General features: G+C 54.8%; 1 protein-coding gene across 3 annotated transcripts in view; it reads left to right on the forward strand.

The window, feature by feature from the left end:
* Glis1 (GLIS family zinc finger 1) overlaps positions 1–23,601 on the forward strand; it is a 186,703-nt gene that overhangs the window by 150,955 nt on the left and 12,147 nt on the right. For 2 of the 3 annotated variants that reach the window (XM_004639098.2, XM_023724131.1), the window contains exons 4-5: positions 18,226–18,387; positions 22,332–22,442. In XM_004639098.2, the coding sequence (XP_004639155.1) occupies positions 18,226–18,387; positions 22,332–22,442 (273 nt within the window). The remainder of the gene's footprint in view (positions 1–18,225; positions 18,388–22,331; positions 22,443–23,601) is intronic. The other variant, XM_023724130.1, reaches the window with a different exon arrangement.

The raw sequence follows: 23,601 nt of genomic DNA on the forward strand, positions 1-23,601 counted from the left end.
AAGAGAGAGAGATGGTAATCTTTGTGGTTGTCATGAATGAGCAAGTAAAGAGTAAACCCCTGGAGTAGGCTGGCATGTGGGACGGAAAGGATGATGAGAGCCATCCCCTGCCACCTGGCCCCACCGTGCTGAGCAGTATGTATAGGGGCAGGTGGCAGAGTACACACTTGAGACTGTGACTGGGATGTGTGGTTGGGAGTTTCCTGGTTGGGTGTGAGAATGTCAGTGATATGCAGCTTTAATGTGGGTTACGTGTACCTCTAGAATGTAGTTGGGTATGATGTACAGTCCCACGCACCCCAACACATCCACAGCACTGCCACCCTCAAGCCCTAAACTCCCTACACATTCCCACTGCAGTGTGGGGTAAGGTTGGGTAGAGTTGGGTTGGGTGTGTGTGTATGTGTGTGCACACACACATGCGTGCAGTTGACTGGCCTTGGGGGTGTGTGGCATGGTCATGGCACATGCTTGTTTTGAGAGCATGACTGGTTATATGCTGCAGGTACAGTGTGTGACTGTTAGGTGTGTGTTGGGAGAATCTGTGCATATATGTGTGTGTGTGGGCGTGTGTATGTACGTTGAGGTGTGTGGCACTGTGATTGGTGGGTCTTAAGGAGTGGGTTAGGTGTAGAGTGTTGGCTCAAGCTCACACTCAGCCAGGACGGTGAATCATCAGCTGCCCCAGGCTGGGCTCCCACCTAGGAGCCCAGTCCCCACTTCTTCATGCTCAAGTTGAGGGTCACATGAGGGTTGGAGGGGAGCTGAGGAGACTTTGTGGAAGAATGAGACTGAATGGGGCCGTAAGCTGTGCTCTTCCTGCCCCCCAAGAGTCCTCTGCACTGAGTACAGGGTTCTGGGTATGGATCCCAAAGCACTGCCAGGTTCCTCACAACCCAGAGGCAGGCATTACAAATTTTTGGATCAGTGTGACACAATTGTGTGTTAAGAATTTTGCACTCTAGGAAAAGAGAGCAGATGATTCTAGTTTGCTGTAGTAGGTTTGCCCGATGGGCTCTCTCTGATTGCATAGGGGACAGGGTTCATCACAGGGGCTGCACGGTGCTTCACAGGAGGTGACTTAGAAGATCCCTGCCCAAGTTTCTGAGTGAAAAGAGATGGCATCCTAGTCGCCCCTCCATGTGAAGAGGGCTTCACCTCTTTGTGTGCCTCTAACTCTCACTGGGGTTGTTGAAAGGCTCATAAATGATATTGAGAAATGTAGTACTGTCCTGCGAACCCGGCGCACACTGGAGCCAGTGTCTTTAGCAGAGTGTTGTCCACCGTGTGCACCATGATACTGCTTCCTAGATTTCCCTCTGTTCACTGACCCTCCAGTCACTGTTCCTATTTCATAACCGGAGTATTTCTTTAGCTATTTTCTTTAGCTATCTTCTTGCCTGAAATTTGTCTGATCTCCAGCCTTCTTGGTAGGAGGAGGCAGAGGCCAGTTTGAACCTCGCCGTGAGTGGCTCTAGCTGCAGGTCGGTTCCCCCCGCTGGATCCCCCCCCCTTCCTCCAGTGCTGCCTGCTTAGCCTGCAGGGCTCTCGGCTGAGATGCTCACTTGCTAATGTGTTAATGGCCGAGCTCCCTGTGGTGCTGACATCACTGTCCCGAAACATTATCATTGATGATTTGCAGTGGCTGCTTCCTGTGCCAGAGTCTGCCGTCCCTGTGGGAGAATATGCTTTTCCACCCAGTTTGAGCAGTCACGCTCATAAGGAAACTGACTCCTTCCTGAGGGAAACAATGTGGATTCCTCGAGGTTGGCAAAGGAGAAAGGAAATCTCACGATGTGGCTTGTCCCAGGGGGCCCAGCCGCGTGAGGGAAGTCACATCCCCTCTGAGGGGTTCTTACAGCTGTTCCCTGCTGCCAGCCCCACAGGCTTTGTTCCCCATATGTGCATTGGCTCCAGCCAGGGATGTGATCTCCCCAGAACCCCAAGTTTCCACTCTGCTATTTCTTAGAAGTGCGGGCTGAGCAGGGCGCTGCTCTGCAACTGCTCACCTGAAATGTGCAGGTGATGACAGTGACAGCAGTGGCCCCTGCCTTATGTAGCAGGTGTGGGGTCAGCACACAGCCTTAGGATGGGGCCTGGCATGTGGCACGTGCTCCATAAATGCCAGCTTTGGACCAGCTCAGAGAGAGCTGTTGCTGTCATATACCTGAGAAGGGTCTTGTGCACAGACTGTATTACGAGCTCGTATAACTCAGTAATAAGTAGCCAGTTTAAAAGTGGACAAAGGACTTGAGTAGACATTTCTCCAAGAAGACAGAAGGCTGCTCATTATGAAGACGAAGAGGTATCAGCATCGTTAGCCTCAGGCCGCACAAGTGAGAGCTGCTGCACTGACGTAATGCTCCCCGCCCAGGGGTGGGCCATCCAAAAAACATGGTCAAAAGCAAGCGTTGTGCAGGAGGCAGAAAAGCAAGAGCCCCGTACATGGGCGAAGGGGCTGTAGAATGGTGCCGTGCGTGGCTTTGGCAGACAGTCTAGTGGTGCCTCAAGCAGTTCCATGTGAAGTTACCATCTCATGAATCTGTCAGAGCCGCTCCGAGTGTACAGCAAAGTGAGACTAATTGTCCACACAGAAGCCCCTCACTGTCCTCAGCAGTAACGATCCCCAGAGTCGACAGCCTGAATGTCTGTGGATGGATGGATGGATGCAAGGCGCTGTGAAAAGGTGTGCAGTGGACTGTTATTTAACCATACACGACCTATACAACTTGCTACAAGAAGCACAAGCCCTGACCATGTGATGCTAAGAGAAAGAAACCAACTACAAAAGACCACACGGAGGTGTTTTACCTTGCTGGAGTGACAAGCAGCCTGTAGGATTAGAAAGTAGATTAGTGGTTTCCAGGGATTAGGGAGAGAAGGGATAAGGAGCGGCTGGCTGCTGATGGTTGCAGTTGCTTTTGGATGGAAGTGTACAGAAATTCAATGTGGTAATGGTTGTACAAGGCTGTGAATAAACTCAAAACCACCAAATTGTACACTTTTGGTGGGTGCATTTTATGGTTATACGAATTATATTTCAGCAGAACTATGAAACTTTGCTGAAGGCCCAGGGACAACCACATGGAAACAGTCATGTAGCATAGCATCCGCTAGAAAAGCCTCCCCACCCTTGTCCTTTTTGGTTCACCTGGACAGGGAAGGGTCTGTAACCATGGCCTTGCGGAACACTGTAGCAACTTCTGAGCCCCTATAAGACCTGTCCCCAAAGCCCACCCCAGGTCCTGCTCATAGTGAAAGGCAGTATGGCAGAGAGGTAAAGGCCCAAAGTGGCACAGCATGAGCCAAGGTCCTGGGTCTTGGAGTCCAGTCTCAGCTGGTGTCCATACTCCATGCATGTCCGTTCCCTCTTCCCACATCCACTGGACCCGTGGGGGACCCATGCCAGTGGCCTCAGCAGCTATAGCTTGCCTTGCTGTGGCCCCCAGAATCTGGCCTTCTATATGCACAGATGGGGCCTTCTGCGGGCAAGGTCACAGTACCACACGACGGAAGCCCTCCGTATACCCCCAGCCTGTCTTTAGGTCCCTGGGCACCCTACATGGCATGCCAGAGCCAGAAGCACCCTGTGGACTATCTGTGGCTTCTTTTCCAGTACTTTACATCTGGGGAAACTAAGGCCCAGAGCTGGGGGCCGTGGTACAGAGAAAAGAGGGGAGAAGCATTGGAGCCAAACTGAATTGGATTCAGGTCCAGTCTTCAGGGACTTCGGGGTGGCTTTGGGCAAGAGTAGCTTGAAATTGTGGATTTGTGGAGAAGGTGCAGGAAGAGAGGAGGAAGGAGATGCAAGAGGAGTCAGTGCTTGAATTTTAAGAAATAAAAATTTGTAAAAGCTTCACGTGCTTATTGCAAAAGACGTGGGAAACGGTGAAAACGAGTGGGACACACTAGTTTTCTCAGGTGCTCACTCTCAGAAGGGGCCTTGGCTGGAGCTCGTGGCTGCCTCTGGCGGAGTAGAAAAGTATTTATGAGCCCCGTTTCCAAGGAGAACTTACTGCCACTCTGCTCCAGCAAGGCCTGACAGCCAGGTTTGAGTTGGCACAGAGGGAGAGGCAGGGAAAAGAACTGGTCAGACAGTTTGTGGGCCAGAGTGTACAGTTGTTCCGAAGACAATGAAAACCCACTAAGTTGTAGTTAGCAGATGTATTTGAAAGCTTGAGTCTCCTGCTGTTTCCCACTGGAGAGCTATGATGGTTGGTGCAGTTCTGGAGGGCCAGGCAGGTTGGAGGGTGTTCTGCCTGGGTTGGGCCCTGAGAATTGAGACATCACAAGTAAATCACACCTTTCCTCCATCCGTGACAGCTTAACCAGAGCCCAGGATCTGAGAACTGGGCCAACTGTGCAAATGAGGAGGCAGCGAGGCCTCCAGTGAGCGATGGCTGCTGTTCCCACTTTCTGCGGCCTGGGTTGGGCGAGGAGCTTGGCACTGCTGCTCTTAGGTGTTTGGGAGGAGAATGACTCTGAGGCCAGAGGTTAGAGCTCAGAGAGCACGGGGCTGGGAGTCTGGAGACCGGGCTTTTGCCTCAGTTCACTTCCAATTTGCTGGGCATCCTTGAGCCAGTGTCTTCTCTGTCCCTAGCCCCATTCTCCTTCTGCAAAGTGGAGAGACTTCTGCAGGCATCCCCAGTGATTTGCAAAGAGCAAAGGTGGCTGGCAGATGTGCCCAGAGCACCTGCTGTGTGTCTGGTCCTCAGAGGAGCCCTGGAGTGAGGCCTGGTGGGACTAGCACCATCCTGGGGCTGGGATGAAGGGGCAGGACCAGGTGGAAACCTCAGGAGCCTCAGGAATGCTCCCAGGGAGGTGGCTTATGAGCTGGAGCTCAAAGGAGTACAGGACTATGCCAGTGAAGGACAGGAGGGGGCATCATGAGTGAGGGCTGAGGAGGCAGAAGCGCACGGGGGAGGTCACATGGAAGGTGCTGCATCTCACTGCCCCAGATGTGGGGAGTTCTACTGGCTTCTTGTGGTAAACCAGCTGCTGGGGGAGTGAAGCTTGCCTCCCTGGGGGAAGCCCCAGAAGCAGGGTGACAGTGATGTGTGGAGGACAGTTGCCAGTAAGAGCTGGGCCTGGAACCTGGGCATCCTGACCCAGTCTGAACTCCACCCTGGAGATTCTGGCTCGTGGCCACTTCCAGGGAATGAAATGTAGCCTTTGTCCTCCCTGCCTGCCATCAGCCTCTCCGTCTCCCTTGATGTCTCATTCACCGTTAGCCACCTATATAAAACAGGAGCTTGGTGACATCACCCCGAGGAGGCATCCATGACTGTCAGAGTGTCCAGAGGGTAGGCTCAGGCTCCCTGATGCAGGCACACGGCTGTTCCCATCATGGCTTTATCCTCTGCCGTTTTCAAATTTAGCCACCAGCCGAGTCTTCTTCAGTAATCAGGTCCTTTCAAGAGTCATGGTGTTGTCTCCCTGTAACTCTGCAGAAACAGAATTGAGAGGGCCGCACTTTGTCCGTGTTGTATAGAATAGAAGCAGGGGTCCAGTCCAGACTCACCCTTCTCTTATTTGTGGATGATGGGCACATCCAGGTCCTGTGACGTGGACTGTCCAGGCCAGGGTCGCAGGAACTAAGAAAGTCTAGAACTGCAACTCAGACCTACACATCTACAGATGTGTTTCCTTCTCCATTAATTATTTCAAAATTTTAACTGAATAACATAAAGTACAAAGCAACAGTGCCAGGTATGAAGGAGTAAAAGAAGAGAGCAAAAGAAATGTTACCCCTAATTATATAGCTCTCAAAATTAATCACTACTTAATCAGTTGGGGATATTTTTCCAGATATCTCTTCACGTCTGAGAATTACCCTTTCTTCCAGAGATATAAGATTACCTAGACCAGATTATACCTTTCCTTGAAGTAGTGTCAGACTGCGGTTTGCTTTTCACTGACAGTGTATTGCAGCTGGCTGTGTGCATTAGCTGCATGAATGAAGGAGGGAGGAAATGGCTGGGGTGAGCTGTCTGCTCCTTCATGCTACAGATCAGGCCCATGGGCTCTGCCCAGGCTGGCTTCCCAAGGAGCCAGGAGCCTGTGTCCCAGACCTGTCCGACTCTCTGTCCCCAGTAGCCTTGGACCTCAGCATCTCCGTCTACACTGGTGCAGTGCCATGCTGTGCCCTGCATACTACCCTCAGGACACAGCAGGCATGCCTAAGCCTGGGAGAGTTAGGTGACTTGAGATCATCACAGTCTGAAAGGGGAGTCAGGGTCTGAACCTGAGCCCAGGTGACACAAGGATATTCTGTCCCTAAGAACAAGCAAGCAGGAGGAGCCTGCTGTAAGACTGTAGGGGCTAGCACCCTGCCAAAGCTGGGTGCGGCGAGTCTTGGGAAGCCATGTCTGCTCTGGCCGCCTTGGTGCTCCCGCCTGTACCACAAGGAACTTGACTCTGGCTGCCCTTGACGCTGGGTGAGGTGTGGGTCCTCAGCAGCCTGGCTCAGGACTTGCCCTGGGTCCAGAACCCCTGCAGAGGAGCTGGGCCCTGACACGTGAGCAGCTCTGGGAAGCAGATGTGTGACCCAGTAGTCAGTGCAGTGCAGCTGAAGGCCATCGAGGAGAGAGGGAGCATAGGGTGCAGCCACAGCTGGAAACCTTGCGGAGATCAGATGGCCAGATGCTGCAAGTACTGGGCAACATCCTGACGGCAGTAGAGAGCCACTGACAGGTTTTGAGCAGTGACAAGGACAGTTTCAGAATCTCTAGCTGTCAAGTGGATGATGGGCTTGAGGGGCAGTGGCCGGGACAAAGACAAAGAGGCCAGTGAGGAGAGGAGCAGGAGGGGCGCAGGCCTAGCACCGTGCTGGGTGGTGAGCAGCCAGAGGTTTCTGGCCCCTGGATCGGAGGCTGCACCCTGCTTCCTCAGCCTGTCTCCACCCCAGTCCACAATGCTGCTGACAGTCCCAGGCCCCTAGCCGGGCCCAAGTGCAAAGCAGCAATTTATTTTCTGTACATTATTGATGCCCACGTCATAGCCCAGTGGCTCAGCACAATGGCATCCTCTCTTTCTGTCCTCCTGAAGTTTAGAAAGCAAAACCAAATGTTTTAGTTTTATGTTGTTCCTGATCTAATGCTAATGAGTTCCAGGTATTCTGGGTGGCAGGGCTGTGCTGGGCCAGGCATCTGGGTGGGCTAGGCTCCCCAGAAAGCTCCTCTTGCCTCAACCATGGTCCTCAGTGCTGCGACATGGAGCTGCCTGCAAGGACCCTTTGCCCACGTGGGTGCCGCTCTCCTTGGCTGACATGGTTTCTCTCCTATGGTGACCATGGGGTGTTTCTCGATGGCTGCCTGGCCAGCAGGAGGCTGCTTCCCTTATAGAGCCCTGGGGCGTCCCAGATGCAGGTGAGGGTGAGAGGTACTACAGGTCCCCTAGACCCTTCCAGCGCTCTCCAACCTGCGTGAGGTCAAACAGCTGGAGGGACTGGGGATTTTAAGAGAAGCTGTGCTCTCACTGTGGTGGTTATTACTACTGGTACTGTTTTTTTGGTGAAAACATTCTGGGGAAGCATCTAGTTCTCTCTTTCCAGTTGTTTCCTCCCTGTGGCCTGTTTCCTGAGTCTGTGGACCACTCTGCCTTTGATTTCTTAAACGGTAAGGATGGGGCAAGGACTTTGGTGCCCGGTAGCCCTGGGCCCTTTCTAACATCACCCTTACCCCTTGAGTGCCCTGAGCCTGACTCTCTGCCAGCCTCATTTCCTTGGCCAGCAAAAGGGCTTACTGTGACTCCCTCTGTCCAAGGGACTGTGAAGAGCAAACAGGGCCAGGCACAGAGAGGACTGCGTGGCACACCCAGAGCTGCGTGCTCACTTGGATCAGCTGTCCACACAGCTACCAGGGGACAGTGAGCAGTCTCTATTTTAATTTCATCAGCACTGCACCTGAAATGCACAAGTGGAATGTAAGAGGGGAAATAACTTCACTTTAAATCTTTCATGAGCTCTTTTCCTGTTGTGTTGCCCCAGTGCCAGGCAACACATCTCATCAATTCACAAGCAGTGTTCATCCTCCTTTTCTCTTAGTTGTATTTAAGCTCTGAGACATGGAAGACCTACACACAGCCAAGGGCTCCTCATGCACATCTCTACACTGACCCTGCTGGGCCATCCTGTTTTTAACGGAAGTCACTTATCTCCCATCTGGTAGATAGGCTTCCTTGGACCAGCACAGGCTACAGTCTCTTCTGTGGTGCTGGGCGTGGGACTCCCTAAGACATCCTGAACCTGGTTACAGGGGTGTTCCAAGTGGTCTGTACTCTGCCTGGGAGGAGCCTCGGCTCAGATCCCTTAAACCTAGATGAGGTGCTGTCAGTACTTGTATTAGTTACTTTCCCTTTGAGACACAATTTGCAGCACCCACAATTTATAAAGGAGGACCACTTAAACTTGGCTCACAATTTCCAGGGGTCCAGTCCATGGTCAGCTGCTCCAGGGACAGAACATCACGGTGGAAGAGAAAGGTAAAGTAGAGAGACTTAATTTTGGGAAGCAGAGCTAGAGTACAGCACCAGAAGGAAGGGCTAAAGGACCAGATATAATACTCAACTAGACACACCCAGTGGAGCTTTACAGGAATCTTCTGGGTGGATCCCAAACCTCCAGTCAAGTTGACATTCCTTCTCAACTGTCACATCACTCTAGGGCTTGTCTCTAGGGGTAAAAAGGCAGAGTTGAGAGCCTCCTCATTCTCAGGACTTCTGCCATCGCCACATGTCTTGCTTCCCCTTTAGAGTTCCTGGACCAGCTGGAATAACATTTGGGGATAGGAACTCAGGAAGGTTCATCTTTCTCCCCACAGGGTCTTTCCAGGCCCCTGGTAATTTGGGGATCACCTCGTAGCCAGTTGTGCCCTCGCTTTGTGCCACACTCTCTTCAAGGCTTAATCCTTTTCTCTAGGAACAGATCTTTACAAATACTTATTCTGTCCTAGGCCTTATACTGGGTGTTCTCTTATGGGTTTATGGCAGAAACTTTGAAATACTAACCACACGTGACTCAGCCCTGTCTCCAGAGTTTTTTCCATTCAGCCCTGAGGCCTGGGATTTTGAAACCTCAGTGCTGGGAACTTGCTCCTGTCTGTTTGCTTTCTGCTGAGTCATCTCCTTCCTCAGGCACTCGAGTAGAAGTACAAGGCTCACATGCGCCCATTTGATAGATGAAAACAGAGGTCTGGCATCGAAAGGGACTTCCAGAGACCTTCCATGACTGAGTCTGCTGGGTAGCCAGCTCATCACTTGGTGTCAACTGTGGGCAGTAGGGCCACTGAGGTGCAGAAACCTGGGGATATGGGCCTTCTGCCCCCTCTACTGGGCCACCCAACCACCGACATCACCAGCTACAGGAGGAGTCCTGTGGTGCAGACCTGTCATGTGTCAGGCATCTTTCTCATCTTTCACTGCTGCAGGCTGTGCTTGGCTCCCAGAGTTCACTGCACCATTGGGTGCCTCGGTTTACCCACCTAAAAGCAGAGGACCAGTCCTGCCTCTCTTGGGTATCTTAGTAACCTCTCTGTGGGCCCAGAGAGGAGATGCCCTGAAGACTAGGGCACGGGCCTCAGGATGCCCTGCCTGTTTCCAGCTTTTTATTCTGGAAACACTGGACTTGTATGTTGGATTTTCAAGTGGCTGGCTTGTACATGTAGTTAGCTCCTGTGTCACCTTCCTTCACTAGTGTGAGTGACCCCCTGGGCATGGGTTTATTGAATACTCTTCTGAGTTTATGCCCTGAGTTTGTCTGTGGTCATAAGTTGCTGGTATGGTAAGCATTGACCCAAGAGGCTGACAGGGTACCAGGTGGCCAAAGACTTGGTCTTGTGTTCCTTGAGCCAGGTGTGCCCTCCCTAGAGCTAGCCCAGTGTGTCCATTATGGGAGGTTGGGAGGCCTGATGGGCCTGGCCCTTCTGCCTGTGGCTCAGTGCCACTTCTCTGTGGCCACCCAGGGGCCTTGCCCTGTGGGGAGTGTCGGGATGTTGGTGTGAGGACTCATCTTTCTGCTAACCTCTTGGGAACCTTTTCTGGGTGGAACAATTTCCTTCCTGGGCATGGCGAATCATACTGAGGCCGTCCACATTCTGGGTGGGGCCAGTCTGCATGTGCTGGGCTGTATACTGGTGGTCTGGGTCTGGGTTGTTTGCGTGTTTTGCCTGTGCTTAGCTCAGGAGCTTGAATGTGTGAAAATCCTGTTTCCTGAGTGTCTCTAGTTATGCTGTTGCGGCTTCCTCAGTGTCCTGAATCAATCAGAATGTTTACCTCGCCTGGTCATTTTGGCTTTGAAGAAGAGGCAGAAAGTACACCTGGTGTGTTTACAAGCCTGCCTTTCTGTCGCATGGCACTCGGTAACAGCTTTCACTATGTTATTGATCACACCCGGTAATGATGTGAAAGAGGATTTCCAGGACTTCTTCAGAAGGTGGCAAGAACAATAGAATAAGTGTATTTGAAGTGAGGGAGAGTGTTTTGAGGTAGATTAATGACAATGTGTCTTTTATTGCAATGCATATTTTTAATTTAAACATCCAGTATTTTTATCAGCTTTTGTATGTGTCAGCCATGCTGTACTGTCAGCTGCTTGCAGGGTCCTGGCTCGGATCTGGTCTTAGCCGTATCCCATTGTCTAGCACAGCTCGGCACTGGGAGCTCCCAATACCATGTATCCCTGTGGGCCCAGCATAGACTTAGCTGCCCACATCTTGCAGCTCTGGGGCTCCACATGCCTCTGAAGGGCTGGCCTGGCTATGTGACTGCGGCCCTACCAGAGGAGAGCTGGGCCAGAGCGCTCTGTTCTCAGTGAGGAGGTGGGTCAGGGTCCCTATAGCCTCCACCCCACCTGTCTTGGAGACCTCCCTGCTAGTGCAGGTGTGCTGTGACCTCCAGGACCCCAACCAGCTTGTCCAGGTGCTTACCAAGGCCTTGTGAGCTGCGCAGGCAGGAGGAGCAGGCCTGTGTCTCATGGCCCCCTGGGTCACAGCTGTGTGTGACGGGACTATGCCCCAGACACAGAGCCCATCTCCCTCCTGTGTGAGCTCTGGGCCTCACACAGAACCTAAACTCCTGAGTCTCACTTTTTCCTCTGTTATCAGGTTGCTGGCCCCCCTGGCAGGACAAAGGTGACACGGTGAGGGAGTGCATGGTGTAAGCCCCAGCAACGGCTGTGTGAGGAGCACTGTCTTCCTCCTGCACACCTCTGCCCATTTTTTGGGCACTGTGTGCCCAAAGCTAGAGCAGATCCTCAAGGGCCTCTGCTATCTGTGTCCCTTTTTGCCTCTCCCACCTCCCCCCAGGGGACCAGCAGAGCATGAGGCTGAGCCCTGTGGAAGCCCCAAGCAGGATCATAGGGCAGGAACCTCGGGGGCAGCCCGCCTGCCTCCCCACAGGGTGCAGGGTGGAGGAGTGGACCCAGTTCCCAGCTGGCTGCCCTTTAAAGCTGGCCAACCGCAGAATTACTTGACATCTTGGAGGAGGATCTGGCTCCGCACATTTCTCCCATCTAAATCATCACTGTAAAGTAACTTAAAAGTTTGTACAAAAATGAGAAGTTGATCCTGGAGTGGCCTGCCAGGCTGTTGTAACCTAATATATTTTACCCTTAAACCAGAAATGTGTTTGTTTAGAAGCAAGTCACTGGCAAATGCCAAAACTGGAGGCATTTCCTCCCCTGCCTCGCTTTGTGCCCTCTTCTTTCCTCTCTGTGTCCAGAGTCTTCACTGGGGCGTGAGAAACTGGGCCCTCCCTCATCTTTGGGCCATGTCAGCCTCAGGGAGGAAACTTGACATTCATCAGGCACCAACTGTGTGCCAGGTCCTACTCTGAGCGGGTCCTTTCATTTAATTCAACAGCTCTGCTGTGGCTCCATTCACAGAGAGCACCCCATTATAGAGAGGAGCAAAATGAGGCCACAGATAGGGTGTGACTTTTCTGAGTAAATGGCTCTCAGTGGAGCCGCAGCAGACTACGTGACTTCGTGCATGATATCATGCACATACATGTGGATCAGGGCCCTGGCTCCTCCCCCAGGGGCCAGAGGGAATGAGCTGTCATTATTTGGGCTTCTGTGTGGTGGGCATCAGGAAGGCTTTCCTTGCATGACCTTAGCCCTTTTACACATGAGGTACCACAGGGTCAGCAGTGCCTGACCCTGTGGTACCTCGCTGCTCCTGGGTATCACCCCTTCCTGTCTCCAGCCATAACTGCAAGAGTCCTTGGCTCAACCTGGTAGGAAGATGTCACCCCTCCCTGGCTCTCCCCATGGCTCCACTGTGTCTTCCATCTCCTGCCCTTCGTTCTGGGCGCGCTGCACAGCGATAATGGATTGCAGTGGACTTTTTTCAATTAGGTTCTGATTTTCCCCTGCCTATTACTATAAAACTCCAGATGGTCTGGGGCTTCACGGTTCTCGGGGTATTTTCCCCCATAATTTTAATCTTCTTTTGTAACATGCCCCACATGTGCAGGCAGGGCTTCCAAGGCCCCGCTCTCTTTCTTTCTGTGTGGTGGCATCAGAGGGTACTTTTCTCCTTAGGCTCTGCGGCCGCATGGCACCTGGCTCTGCTGGGATCAGCTCCTGTGACCCATTCATAGAAGTAGCTCCTGAATGAGTCTGCTCTATGTAGGAGACACTGAGGCAGGGCCCAAAGGGTCAAGGGACTTGTTCACCTGACAGCCAGACCTGAGATCAGTCCCAGCCTTGTCATTTACTGACTGTGCGACCTGGGGCTGGAGGGCCAGTGATGTCACCATACCAAGCCTCTTTCTCCAAGTGCAGACTGGGGTTGGGAAGTCTCTGATAGGGTTTGCTGTCTTGATCAAGTGGAATTTGCACAACGCCAGGCAGAGGTGGCGGCTACAAGGTTGTCACTTGTCACCAATACCATTCTGAATTTACCTCAGTGTCCTCTTGGGATATATTTTAATGATTGTGTATTTTAAGGTGAACTTTGTGCATTTTTGAGACTGTTAAGACACCCCTCTGTTGCTTCTCTCTGCTCTGCCTAACCCTCCTGTGGCAGTCACACCCTCAGAAGTCCTCATGTGTGAGTTAGGTTAGGTTCTGGTTAGGTAAGCCTGGGGTGTGTGAGCTCAGTTCAAATTCACCCTGAATGAGAGATGACCATGGTACCCTCTGGATAGGGCACCAGGGCCCAAGGCCACAGAATGCCACATGCATTCCATGATTCACAGAGAGTACCCCCCACCCCACCCCCACCTTTTTGTCTGGGTCCGCCCCTTTTTACATATGAAGAGCCTGGGTTTTAGGGAATGAGGTGAGCCCACCTGAAGTCCTCCTTTTGGGAAGTGGGAGGTCAGATTGGCACTGCACCACACATGGGGCAATGCAGTGGTGTGGGTCTGGGAGTTGGAGAGTGCAGCTGCCACTGAGGGCTGGTTCAAGCTGTCCACATGCCAGGATGAGGATCCGACCTTGCTGAGGCATGGGGAACCAAGCCTGGAGCAGGGAGGGTCAGGGCACCCTCCCAACTGAGTCTTTATTCTAGACACCATGTGGAGTAAGTGGGAGGGAAGGGCAAGGGGTAGGGGTGGCATGCAGATACCAAGGTGGGCGATGCTGGAGTGGGGATCAGGACAGTGAATGGGCAGGAGAAGGGGCAGAATGGTGAGAAGAGGCAGCCTTTCCCTGGGCTGACAGGGTGGCTACAGGAGCCAAGGAGTTCAGACCTTGAGGAAAAAGGTAGGAAGGAGGTCAGGCCAGGGTGGTTCCACCAGCAGAATGCATGGGAGTTCCCTGGGAAGAGCCTGGAGTTGTACCATTTGGGACTCAAAGATCCCGGAGTCTCTGCTCCAGAATGAAGCTCCACCCTTGTGTGTGAAGCAAAGCAACCCCCATCTCCCATCTAAGCTCTCCCTCCTTCCCCTGCTCCTTCCATCCCGGCTCAGCAGATCACTAGGTGTTCCCAGTATGCACCATCCCTGCTTGTCTGTCTGCCTGTGTTCATGCTTCACCCGCCACCTGAAATGGTTTTCCCCACACCCTGCCAGTCGAATCCTGCCCAGGTGCCAAGGCATCAGTTTCTGTAACTCCGAGTAACACCCTTTGTCTTAGTTTTCTGTCCTTGCTAACCTGACACCTGAGGTTAAAAGAGAATAGGTTTATTTAGCTCACAGTTTGTGGAGGTTTCGTTTGCACTCAGCTGGCTCCAAGGCTGGGTAGCACGGTACAGGGCAGTGGAAGACAGCAAAAGCAGCAAGAGCAAAAAAGGGGGAGCAAGCCTTTTTCTTCCCGTATACTGTAAGCAGGCTATCCTCGCTAGGGTGTAGCACCCACACCATCTCCGTGCGTGCCTTCCTCTTGCTCAGGCTCAGCATATTTACAAATTAAGGACCCTGGCCGCCTGCTGAGTGGAGCTGGAAATGCTGTAACTCTGTCTAGGTCCTAAATTTAGTGAGGGCATGAAAACTAGAGGTCCAGGTTTAATAAGCTGTCTTCAGAAAGCTCACCCTATGACAACATGAGGCTCTGGGGGGACATCTAGGTAAAAACTATAAAGCCCTCCCCACCCAGAAGCACCCAGTTCAGCCACTTTTTGGCTCTGAGCACATTCCACCAAGTGCCTTAGGTACTTCTGTGTCTTTGTTGCCCCAAATCCCAGCTCCAGCACATTGCAGTGATGGGGCACTGGTGACTTTCAGAGCCAGGCCATTTGTCCTACCTTAATCTTCAAGGGAAATGACATTTCTGACTATAGCTTCAGCCAGGATCAGCCCCTGTCCCTGCACAGGTACCAAACCTTTGCTGCAGTGGTCTAGAATTTTTTTCTGTCAGATTGGTCATTTAGATGCTGGCAGTAGGAGGTAGACTTCGGTCCAAGGCACAACCTGCCCTGGGACCTGAGAGGACTTGGGTCAGGGTTGTTAAGAAGGCCTCACCCTGTTAGGTACCCCTGGGGTACTAATCTTGTAAAATCACTGTGCCCATAGTTCATGGCAGCATTGCCTTAGGGCCCAACCTCCACCCTGGGGAGAAACTGAGACCCCAAACGAGTGATGTGCCTGTTGGCTCTGTCTCTGCCCCCAAATCCGTGTTCCATTCTGGCAGCATCTGTACCCTACAACAGCAGTGGGGGCCGCTGCCCTGCTGCCCTCCCAGCCCCTACACAGCTATTCCTACTCTGAAAGTGGGCTCGCTTATGGGGCTCGAAGGGCTCCTTGTTAGGCCTAGAGAGGGATTTTGGTCAGGCGACATGGAAGCACATGGAGGAGCTGAGCACTATAGTGTCCTCTGAGGTGAGAACAGAAACAGCTGCCCATGGAAAGACGCGTGGTCTCACACCCGCGGCTCTGAGTTGCTTACTGTCATCACTTTACAGAGAAACTGAGGCACTGAGAGGGGTCCCAGCTTCCCCTTTTCAAGTCTGGACTCCTCCAAGATGGGCTGGGAGGTTGGCAAAGAGGCCTATGAGGTGCTGAGTGGGGTGATGATTGAAACAGAGGGGTTGTCTGGTTAGGCCCCCAAGAGGGACTCGTAGGAAACTCAGACATAGGAGCCCTGGTATTAGGGTTCTAGACCAGGCTCTCCCGCCGGGGCTGGATCTTTATGGTGCCTAGCTCCCCAGCTGCAGGTGGAGGAGAGCAAACCTGCCAGGGTTTCTGTTAGCAGAGGGGGCAGCACCGAGCTCTGGGCTAGCTGCCTGTTGCCGAGGGTCCACAGGGGACCTCTTCCCCTCCAGTCTACTCCAGGGCCCAGCCCAGGCCAGAGCCTAACCCTCCCCATGAACCTGAGCCAACACTAGCAAACCAGGCTGCATGAGGACAGGGGTAGAATAGGAATACAGGGAAGTGAGCGCACGCACGCGCGCGCGCGCACACACACACACACACACACCTCTGAGGAGCAGCAGGCCAGGGAGCTGCCACCCCAAGCAGACTGGCATTCTACTGTTTACCTGTTCCATCTGCTGCCTCGGCCCTAGATGGTGCCCTGTGACACCCTCAGGCACTGTTACAGATGCTTTTGGTCTCCTTTCCCAGCCCCACTTGTCACCAGCCCCCAAGGGTGGGTTCCTCATGAGATGAGAGCCAGCTCCTCAGCTCGGCCTGGGAACTCCCTCAGATTCTGCCCAGCAGAGCCTTGACTGCAGTGCATACCCTGTATCCCCAGAGGGCCCTCCTGAGGAATCTGTGCCTCTACCTGCCCTCAGGGGCCTGCTCTGCCTGTGACTTTGCACCTGTCCCCTGCTGTGCCAGTTGGAGTTCCAGCCCGGCAGGGTGGTGGAAGACAGGCCATGTGATGGGCTGCCCAGTCTCGGGCTGGCCTTTCTCCCACACTCCCTTCCGATTCCTACACCCAGCACTGTCATCAGTCTCTCTGGGAATCTCACAGCCCCTTGGTGACTGAGGTGCCCACTCTACTGCCACAGCCATTTCCCCTTGAGTTGGTGACATTTTGTGGTAGGGGTGTGTCTCACACAGCTGAGTCACATATCGAGGTTCACCTAGCTCAGGCTGGAGTTGGTCCATCCACGTGAAATGTGTAGAAATGCCTTAAACTTGGGATCCCAGGAGCCGGGGAGACTGCTCAGTAAAATAAGCACTTCCCTGGCAAGCAAAAGGGCCTGAATTCAATTCCCAGATCCACAGAAGAAAAAAAAAATCTGGGGATCCCAACCTTTCAGGACCACTAGGTGGAGCCAGATGGGCCACAGAATCTGCCTTCTGCCCATGGACTTCTCCAGCAAACCCTCCCACTCACTACAGATAAGACGTCTTGAACGTTGGCAAAAGCAAAAGAGGAACCTGTGCCTGCTCAGCAAAGATGGGGCAGGGTTCCCAATATGGACACACTCAGGGCACTTAGCTCCTTCTCCACTACAAGAGGGTATGGGAAGGCAGAAGGTTGGACATTCTTGAGCCCTGCCCACAGGGAACACAGCTACCCCCATATCCTGGGCCACCCCAGTGCAGAGGGCTGGGCTCACTGGTCCTAATCTGGAGGACGTGCTTGCAGCTGACGGTTCAGCTCTGGGTCTGGGGATGTGATGCTGCCTCTGGGCCCTTCCTCTTCAAGGGGCTTTTCCCTCTGCCCACCTACGGTGGACCAGCCACAGAAGGCAGAGGCTTAGCACAGCCATCGGGGCACTAGTGTCAGCCTTGGCCTGTCTCCTGTCCTCATAGCCCAGAGCTCTGAGACGTTGGGGACAAAACCTCATAGTGTCTCGAGATGGAGAGAGTGAGGGCACATACTGCACAGTTGTGTGCTTGGACCCCAGCCCCACACTAGTGTGCACACAGTCAGAATACTGGGGCAAAGCAGGCAGTGGGGCCAGTCACCCCCGAGGGTCAATCTGCCACCTCCCTGGGCCAGCATTTGAGCTGAGCTTTGTAGGCGGGGGGAGGGGTGCAGGATCACTGGGAGAGGGCACTCTGCTGAAAGGCTTGCATGGACGAAGGCTGGACATGCCTGGCTGGTTCACTCTAGAGGCAGGAATAGAAGGAAGTGTCAGCTCAGAAGGCCTGGTCAGAGGGCCAGCAAGCAAGGAGCCACAGGCTTCCACATCTTGTCAGCTGTGTCAAGACTGGGGTAGGAGGCGGCAGGAGGAGTTAGCTGCCAGAGGACTCTGGTAGGAGAGACCTGAGCGGGAAAGGCTGCAGGGCCGGGCAGCGGGTGCAGGAGGCTGGGCAAGATCCCACACTGCTCTTTTCTCACTGCCTCTGTGATACATTTCGTCCTCTCTGCTGACCATGCACATGCACACCCTAACCAGGGCCTGACATGGCTTTGCCGCACCCCTCTGTGCCCAAGGCCCGGCCTAGGGCCTGGGATGTGGTAGACACCGACAGCTGAACAGCCAAATGATGATTCACACTGCCGTGCCTGCAGTTATTGTCACAACAGTGACTGATGGTGCCCACACAGTCTCAAGTTTGGAGACAAGGAGCTACGGCCCAAAAGCCCAGGGCACGTCCCCGAGTCCCTGGGCAAGATCCAGGCCTGGGCTGCACAGTGGAGGCCTCTGTGCCGAGATGTGCCCGGGATGTCTCTGGCCCGGGAGGGGAAGAACGCACTCCTCCCACCCCCGTGGCCCATTTCTGTCAGATGTTGGGTTTCTCCAGACCCTGAGCATGTGGCAGGAGCTGAACTGGAGCTCCTGGAATGCTAGGCAGGACAGGGACCCTGAAGGGCTCCTCCAGGGGGCTGCTCGGGAGTGGGTGGGCATTCAGGCTGAGCACACCCCTCACCAGCCTGTCCTGCAGTTCGAGGGCTGCAGCAAAGCCTTCTCGAGGCTGGAGAACCTGAAGATCCACCTGAGGAGCCACACAGGTGAGAAGCCGTACCTGTGCCAGCACCCAGGCTGCCAGAAGGCCTTCAGCAACTCCAGCGACCGTGCGAAGCACCAGCGCACGCACCTGGACACGGTAGGCTGAGGGCGGGGTGGGGCAGTGAGGCACTCATGCCCCAGCTGTGCAGAACCACGGTTGGCCTTAGGCCCTGTTGACAGCTGGGGCAGGGGATTATAGCACGGGCTGGGCATGTACTGCATAGTACAGGACAAGTGACAGATACCTGCCTTCCTCTACTGGATACGGGAGCAGAGACAGGAGCCTCCCCATCTTCCAGCTGTGACAAAAGTATCTCTGGGCACTGCCTGATTTCCCAGGTCAGGGAGTGCAGCTCAGCAGGGCTCTGGGCTTTGGCCCTCTGGTTGTGCAGGGGTCCCACAGCAGACTCCAGCATCCTTGTCCCTCCACCCCCGCATCCTTTCCTGGGGCCTGTCTGCCCACCCCTTCTTGGGAACAGACCAGGACATCTTTGCCCCTCATGGACTGCACTGAATTGAGGCAGGCAGCTCATAAGATGCCGGCTTCCTGCTACAATGACCTGGGCTCCAGACGCCTGCACCTCCTTCCACTTCCTTCCCTTACATGTGCCAGACTGTGGCTCACCACAGCTCTGTCCCATAGCTGGTCCACGCCTTGCCTGATGTGCATAGAGACCTTATTGGTGACAGGACTTCTGGAACATCATTCCCATACCGGCCCTGCCACTGAGGGCCCTCACCAGTTTGACAGAGGAGAGTAACAGGCACTGGTCAGGGTCTGCTTGTGGCCACGTACCTGGACAGTGGCGCAGCAGACTCAGACCCGGCCTCAGCCCAGCCACATAGGCCTTGGGGGTGGAACAGTGTGCCCTGGGAGGACCCAGCCTTTGCAGTAAGAAATGAGTGTGCAGGCCGAACCACGTCCAGGCCTCACATCCAGGCCCCAGGCCTGCTGCTCTGCTCCTTCTGCACATGTGTGGGACTGGGAGGGCTGAGTGGCTGTCCAGTCTAGCTTGTCCCTTACATAGATGGGGACACAAGCCCAAAAAGGCCACTGGCCATCCAGGCTAAGCTGCAAGCTGTGAAGCAGCAGAGATCAGACCTGGAGAGACCTTTGTAGGCCTTTCTGGTCAAAGTTCTTTATTTTATAGCTGGGAAACAGACACAGAAATGGCAGGGCTGGGGGTTGGTGCTTGGAAAAGGGCAAAGAACTAGTGGAGCCAGACCACGCCCCGGGCTGGACCTGCCATGACCCCGTTCACCCCTACAGTATCAAATGATCATCATCTCAAGTTTTGTCCTGGTGACAGCCCAAGGTGTAGGGGCCTTTATCTCCATTTTATAAATCCAGAAACGAGCTCAGGAAGACTTGAATCATTTGCCTGTTGCTAGGCAGCAGTGCTGGGCTGCACACCTGGAGCTGTCTGACTCTCCCAAGTTTGGGGCCCTGCTCCCCAAACTCCACTCCCCTCCATTGCAGCCTTCACCGTCAGAAGCTCCAGGGAGATGCAGAGTGAATGGTGCTTCTGTTAAATGTCCCACCCTGTCACCTCCTCAGCCCTAGCCAGGGCGGAACCCTAGTTGTATCTCTTGGAGGGCACACAGCCTCTGGCCCGCTCCCCGCCTGATGGGACCTGTGCTGGATGCAGCTCCAAGGCTAGAGCGAGGCAGGCCCAGGATGAGCCCATCTCTGCCTAGGCCTTCATCTCCCTAGGTACCCGGGAAGGCATAGCCAGCAACTCCAGCACCCAGCCCTGTGGGTCGGCATTGTCCCCAACTCCCCGACATCAGAACAGGTGCTTTGCACAAGGTGGAAGGTGTCCCTGGACACACTGGTTCTAATGCTGAATCTGCCACCTGGTCCCAAGATCAGGGAAAAGCCACCTCACTCCCTGGGCCTCAGTTTCCTCAGAGTAAGACAGCTGTGTCTCGAGAAGAAGGGCAGCTCTTATACTCTCAGCAGTCTTCCTGTCCTGTCCCAGGTGTCCAGCGTAGGGCCGCATCCTGGCAGCCACAGGGCCCTCCAGAAACTTGAATAACCCCCACCCCCCTCGCTGTGGGCCTCAGGTTGCCACCAGTAAGAGGGTGGGTGATACTCTTCAGTGTCCCCTTCACTATTTCAAGGCGGCATCCTAGCAGGCTTGGTTGTTCTGGCTCTGAGGCTGGAGGCAACTGTGGGCCTTGGTTCCATCTGCTCAGAGTGAGATGAGTCTCCAGGGGTGGGCATGGGACCCAGAGGACATTGTGGGCAGCCGGTGCTTACTCAGCACGGTACCTGTGCCCACAAGCACCCTGGGAGAGAGCTATTCCTGGAGCACATGGCTGGGCTGCCCCTGCTTGGCTTAGGAGCAGTGTGGTGACTCCGTGGGCCTGGGGTTTGGCTGTTGGCTTAGGACAGCCACAGGGTTTCCTGAGGGCTCTCGGGGGAGTTAGGCTTGAGGAATGTTCCATACACATCAAGCTCTGGAAAAACAAACACGGAGAGGAGCCTCGCTGCCCTGTTGCCAGGGGACGGCGCCTGCTACATAGAGCTGTTTGTTTGCTTTTTGACAAAAGCGTGTGGATTAGTATCAGCAGCCCTAGGGGACAGGGCCTGGGCCAGCTCAGGGACAGGGCAGGGCCCATGGGGAAGAGGGAGCGTGTGTTGGGGGTTAGGACCCATGGGAAAGAGGGACCGCGTAGAAGAGGGTATGGATGTATGTCGGTGAGGTATATGTGAGACTGGTGGCAGGTGGAGACAAGCCTCCCCTCCTGCCCTGCCACCTTCTGTTGCCCTAGCCAAGCTTCTCACTGCTGTCTCTCTCTTTTTGCTTTCCTCCGTTCTTTAACCTGGCAACCTTCCTGGGCAGCTCCAAGGTACGATCGTCTCTCTCCACTTTCCTTCCCCTCAGATCCCCGGGCCATGAGCGCCTTTCCCTGTCTACCCTCTGCCTGGCAGGGGCAGAGTTGCCTGCCATTTGGGGACAGCTGCATGTGGCGTGTCTGATGGGACACGGCCATCCCAGAGACGTACTCTGAAAAGAACTGTCTCCTGCACATGTCTCAGGTCCCCATCCCCAGCAGTTCCAGAAGGCAGAAAGTGCCAGTGTCAGAACCACTTTATGTGTTCACAAAGAGAAGCCCCATGAATGCTGAGCCTGGTTGGCAGCCTCAGTCCCCAAGCCGGGTCTAACAGGAAGCCCTGGAGGTCAGAATGCAGCCAGGGTCCTGAGTGCCCTGAAACATTGGATGAATCGGCTGCTTCCTCCCTGGTAGGAAGGACCCTGAGCAGACCCAGCAGCAGTGAGCTTGGCTTATGCAGGGGGCAGGATCGCAGGAGAAAGGAGGTGACACAGCTGGGTGGAGATGTCGGGAGGACTGTGGGGGACAGGGATTGTAGACTTGCAGGGCCTGTCTCCAGGGGCCATCAGTGCCAGACAGGGCACTGGTCCCAGGAACTAAGTCCCAGGAACCGGGAAAGGAGGATGTTAAAGAAGACCTGAACCCGGCCAGCTATGTGAACAGGTCCTCTTGGGGTGCAGGTGGAGCCTGGGGCAGGAGTCCACGTGGTGAGGATGGTCTGGGATCCCACTTCCCTTCTAGATGAGCAGTGAGGCAGTGGGGAGAGAGCAGCCCACTCCCCATGCAAAGGGCACAGGCTGACCCTGCCCAGCTCTCCACAGCCAGTTCCTTTCCAGCTGCCTGTACTTGTTGCCTGTGCCACCTGGATGTCCCTACCAGGGGTGGCCAGCAGCTGCGCTGGGCCTGTGCACACATCCCAGCCCTGCACTGTCCCTTTTCTTCCCTGCACCTCCTGCTGTCCAGGGTACCCTCTCATGGGACCCCCTTGTGTGCAGCTGCTTCCTTGCAGCCATGTGGTACAAAGGGTGCACTCTCCCTGCACTGGCAGCTCAGCTGATCCACCCATAGCGCGGGTCAGGGGACAGTGAGCCTGGCTCCCGGGCCAGGTGCCACCCCTCCCTACTCCAGCAGGTTGCACAGGCAGCGACACCTGGGAGGTGGCCCTCGCTCACTGGCCTCCGTTCCCCTCTGGTGTTCCAGAAGCCGTATGCTTGCCAGATCCCTGGCTGCTCCAAGCGCTACACGGACCCCAGCTCCCTCCGCAAGCACGTGAAGGCCCACTCAGCCAAAGAGCAGCAGGTGCGCACGAAGGTAAGCAGCCTCCTAGGCACAGGCCAGGCCCACGCTCCCTCCCTGCGTGCCCCTGGGCCCACAACAGCAAATACTGCCATTCACCATTCAGCTGCCTGCCTCCCAGTCCCTGAGGAGCTGCTGCCCCAGCCCTGCCCTCCTCACCCCCACTGGGCAGGTACACTGTGGAATGACTGCCCCTAGCACCTCTCCCTCTCCTGACCCCCTTGCCATGGCTCAGAGTGGACACTGTTGCCCAGCCCCATGTGGGGCACTGAGGGTGCTAAACTGAGGACACAGTGCCCACCTCTCGACAGAGGCAGACATCTAACGGGTGGCAGTGGGGGTGTGCTGGCCAGGAGCACAGATAAAGGGGCTTTTGCCTTTCTTGTGAAAGAAGTGGTCCCAGGGGCCCCAGAGGGCAGTGGCTGGGGGCATGAGCTCAGCCACCTGTGAGGCTCGGTGACCCTGGAGCAGGTCATTTGGCCTCTGTGCTTCATGCTCCTCAGCTGCGGGCTTGGAGGGTAGCAAAAGGCTTGCTTTCCTGGGTGAGTTAGCACACACGGAGGACCTAGAGTTCCTGTAGCTGGAGGATTTCTGGTCTCAGAATGGAAGCGGGTTATGTGTCCGTCTAACCGCAGCAAGCACCCTGGGCAGGTGAGTTCCACAAAGAGGAGCGTACCTGGAGCTGTCGGCTGCGAGCAGTGTGGAGACATGCCCCTGTCACTTGCTCAGCAGCCTCAAAGTGAGGACCGACAGTGCCATCTAGGCAAGCCACGTAGCAGAGGAGGTTCCTCCAGACCATGAAGGGATAGGGTGGGTGGCTTGTGCCAGGGACCAGCCCAGGGCGTGGTGGGCGTGGCAGCAGAGGGGCTGGCTGGTCAAGGTGATAGCAGAAGCTCACGGCACACTTGAGGGCACCTCTGCCAGTGTGGAGCACCCAGGGAGGCAGATTTAGGGGAGAAGGTGAGCAGTGTGTTCCGCTTTGGAGCAGAACTGTGTGAGCGGAGGGTGCTAGGCCATGCAGGAGAGATGGGGCAGTGGCATGGGGCTGAGGCTCCGGCAGGAAGCATGGGGGGGGAGGGGGGCTGTGGGCCAGGGAGGTGTTGATGTAAAGAGAGGTGCAGGGACTGGTGAAGACCAGTGAAGAGCCTGCTACCTTGCTCAGCCTGCTGGATGG

This window comes from Octodon degus, unplaced genomic scaffold (assembly GCF_000260255.1).
Source record: "Octodon degus isolate 3935 unplaced genomic scaffold, OctDeg1.0 scaffold00107, whole genome shotgun sequence".
In the NCBI taxonomy this organism is placed as follows: domain Eukaryota; kingdom Metazoa; phylum Chordata; class Mammalia; order Rodentia; family Octodontidae; genus Octodon; species Octodon degus.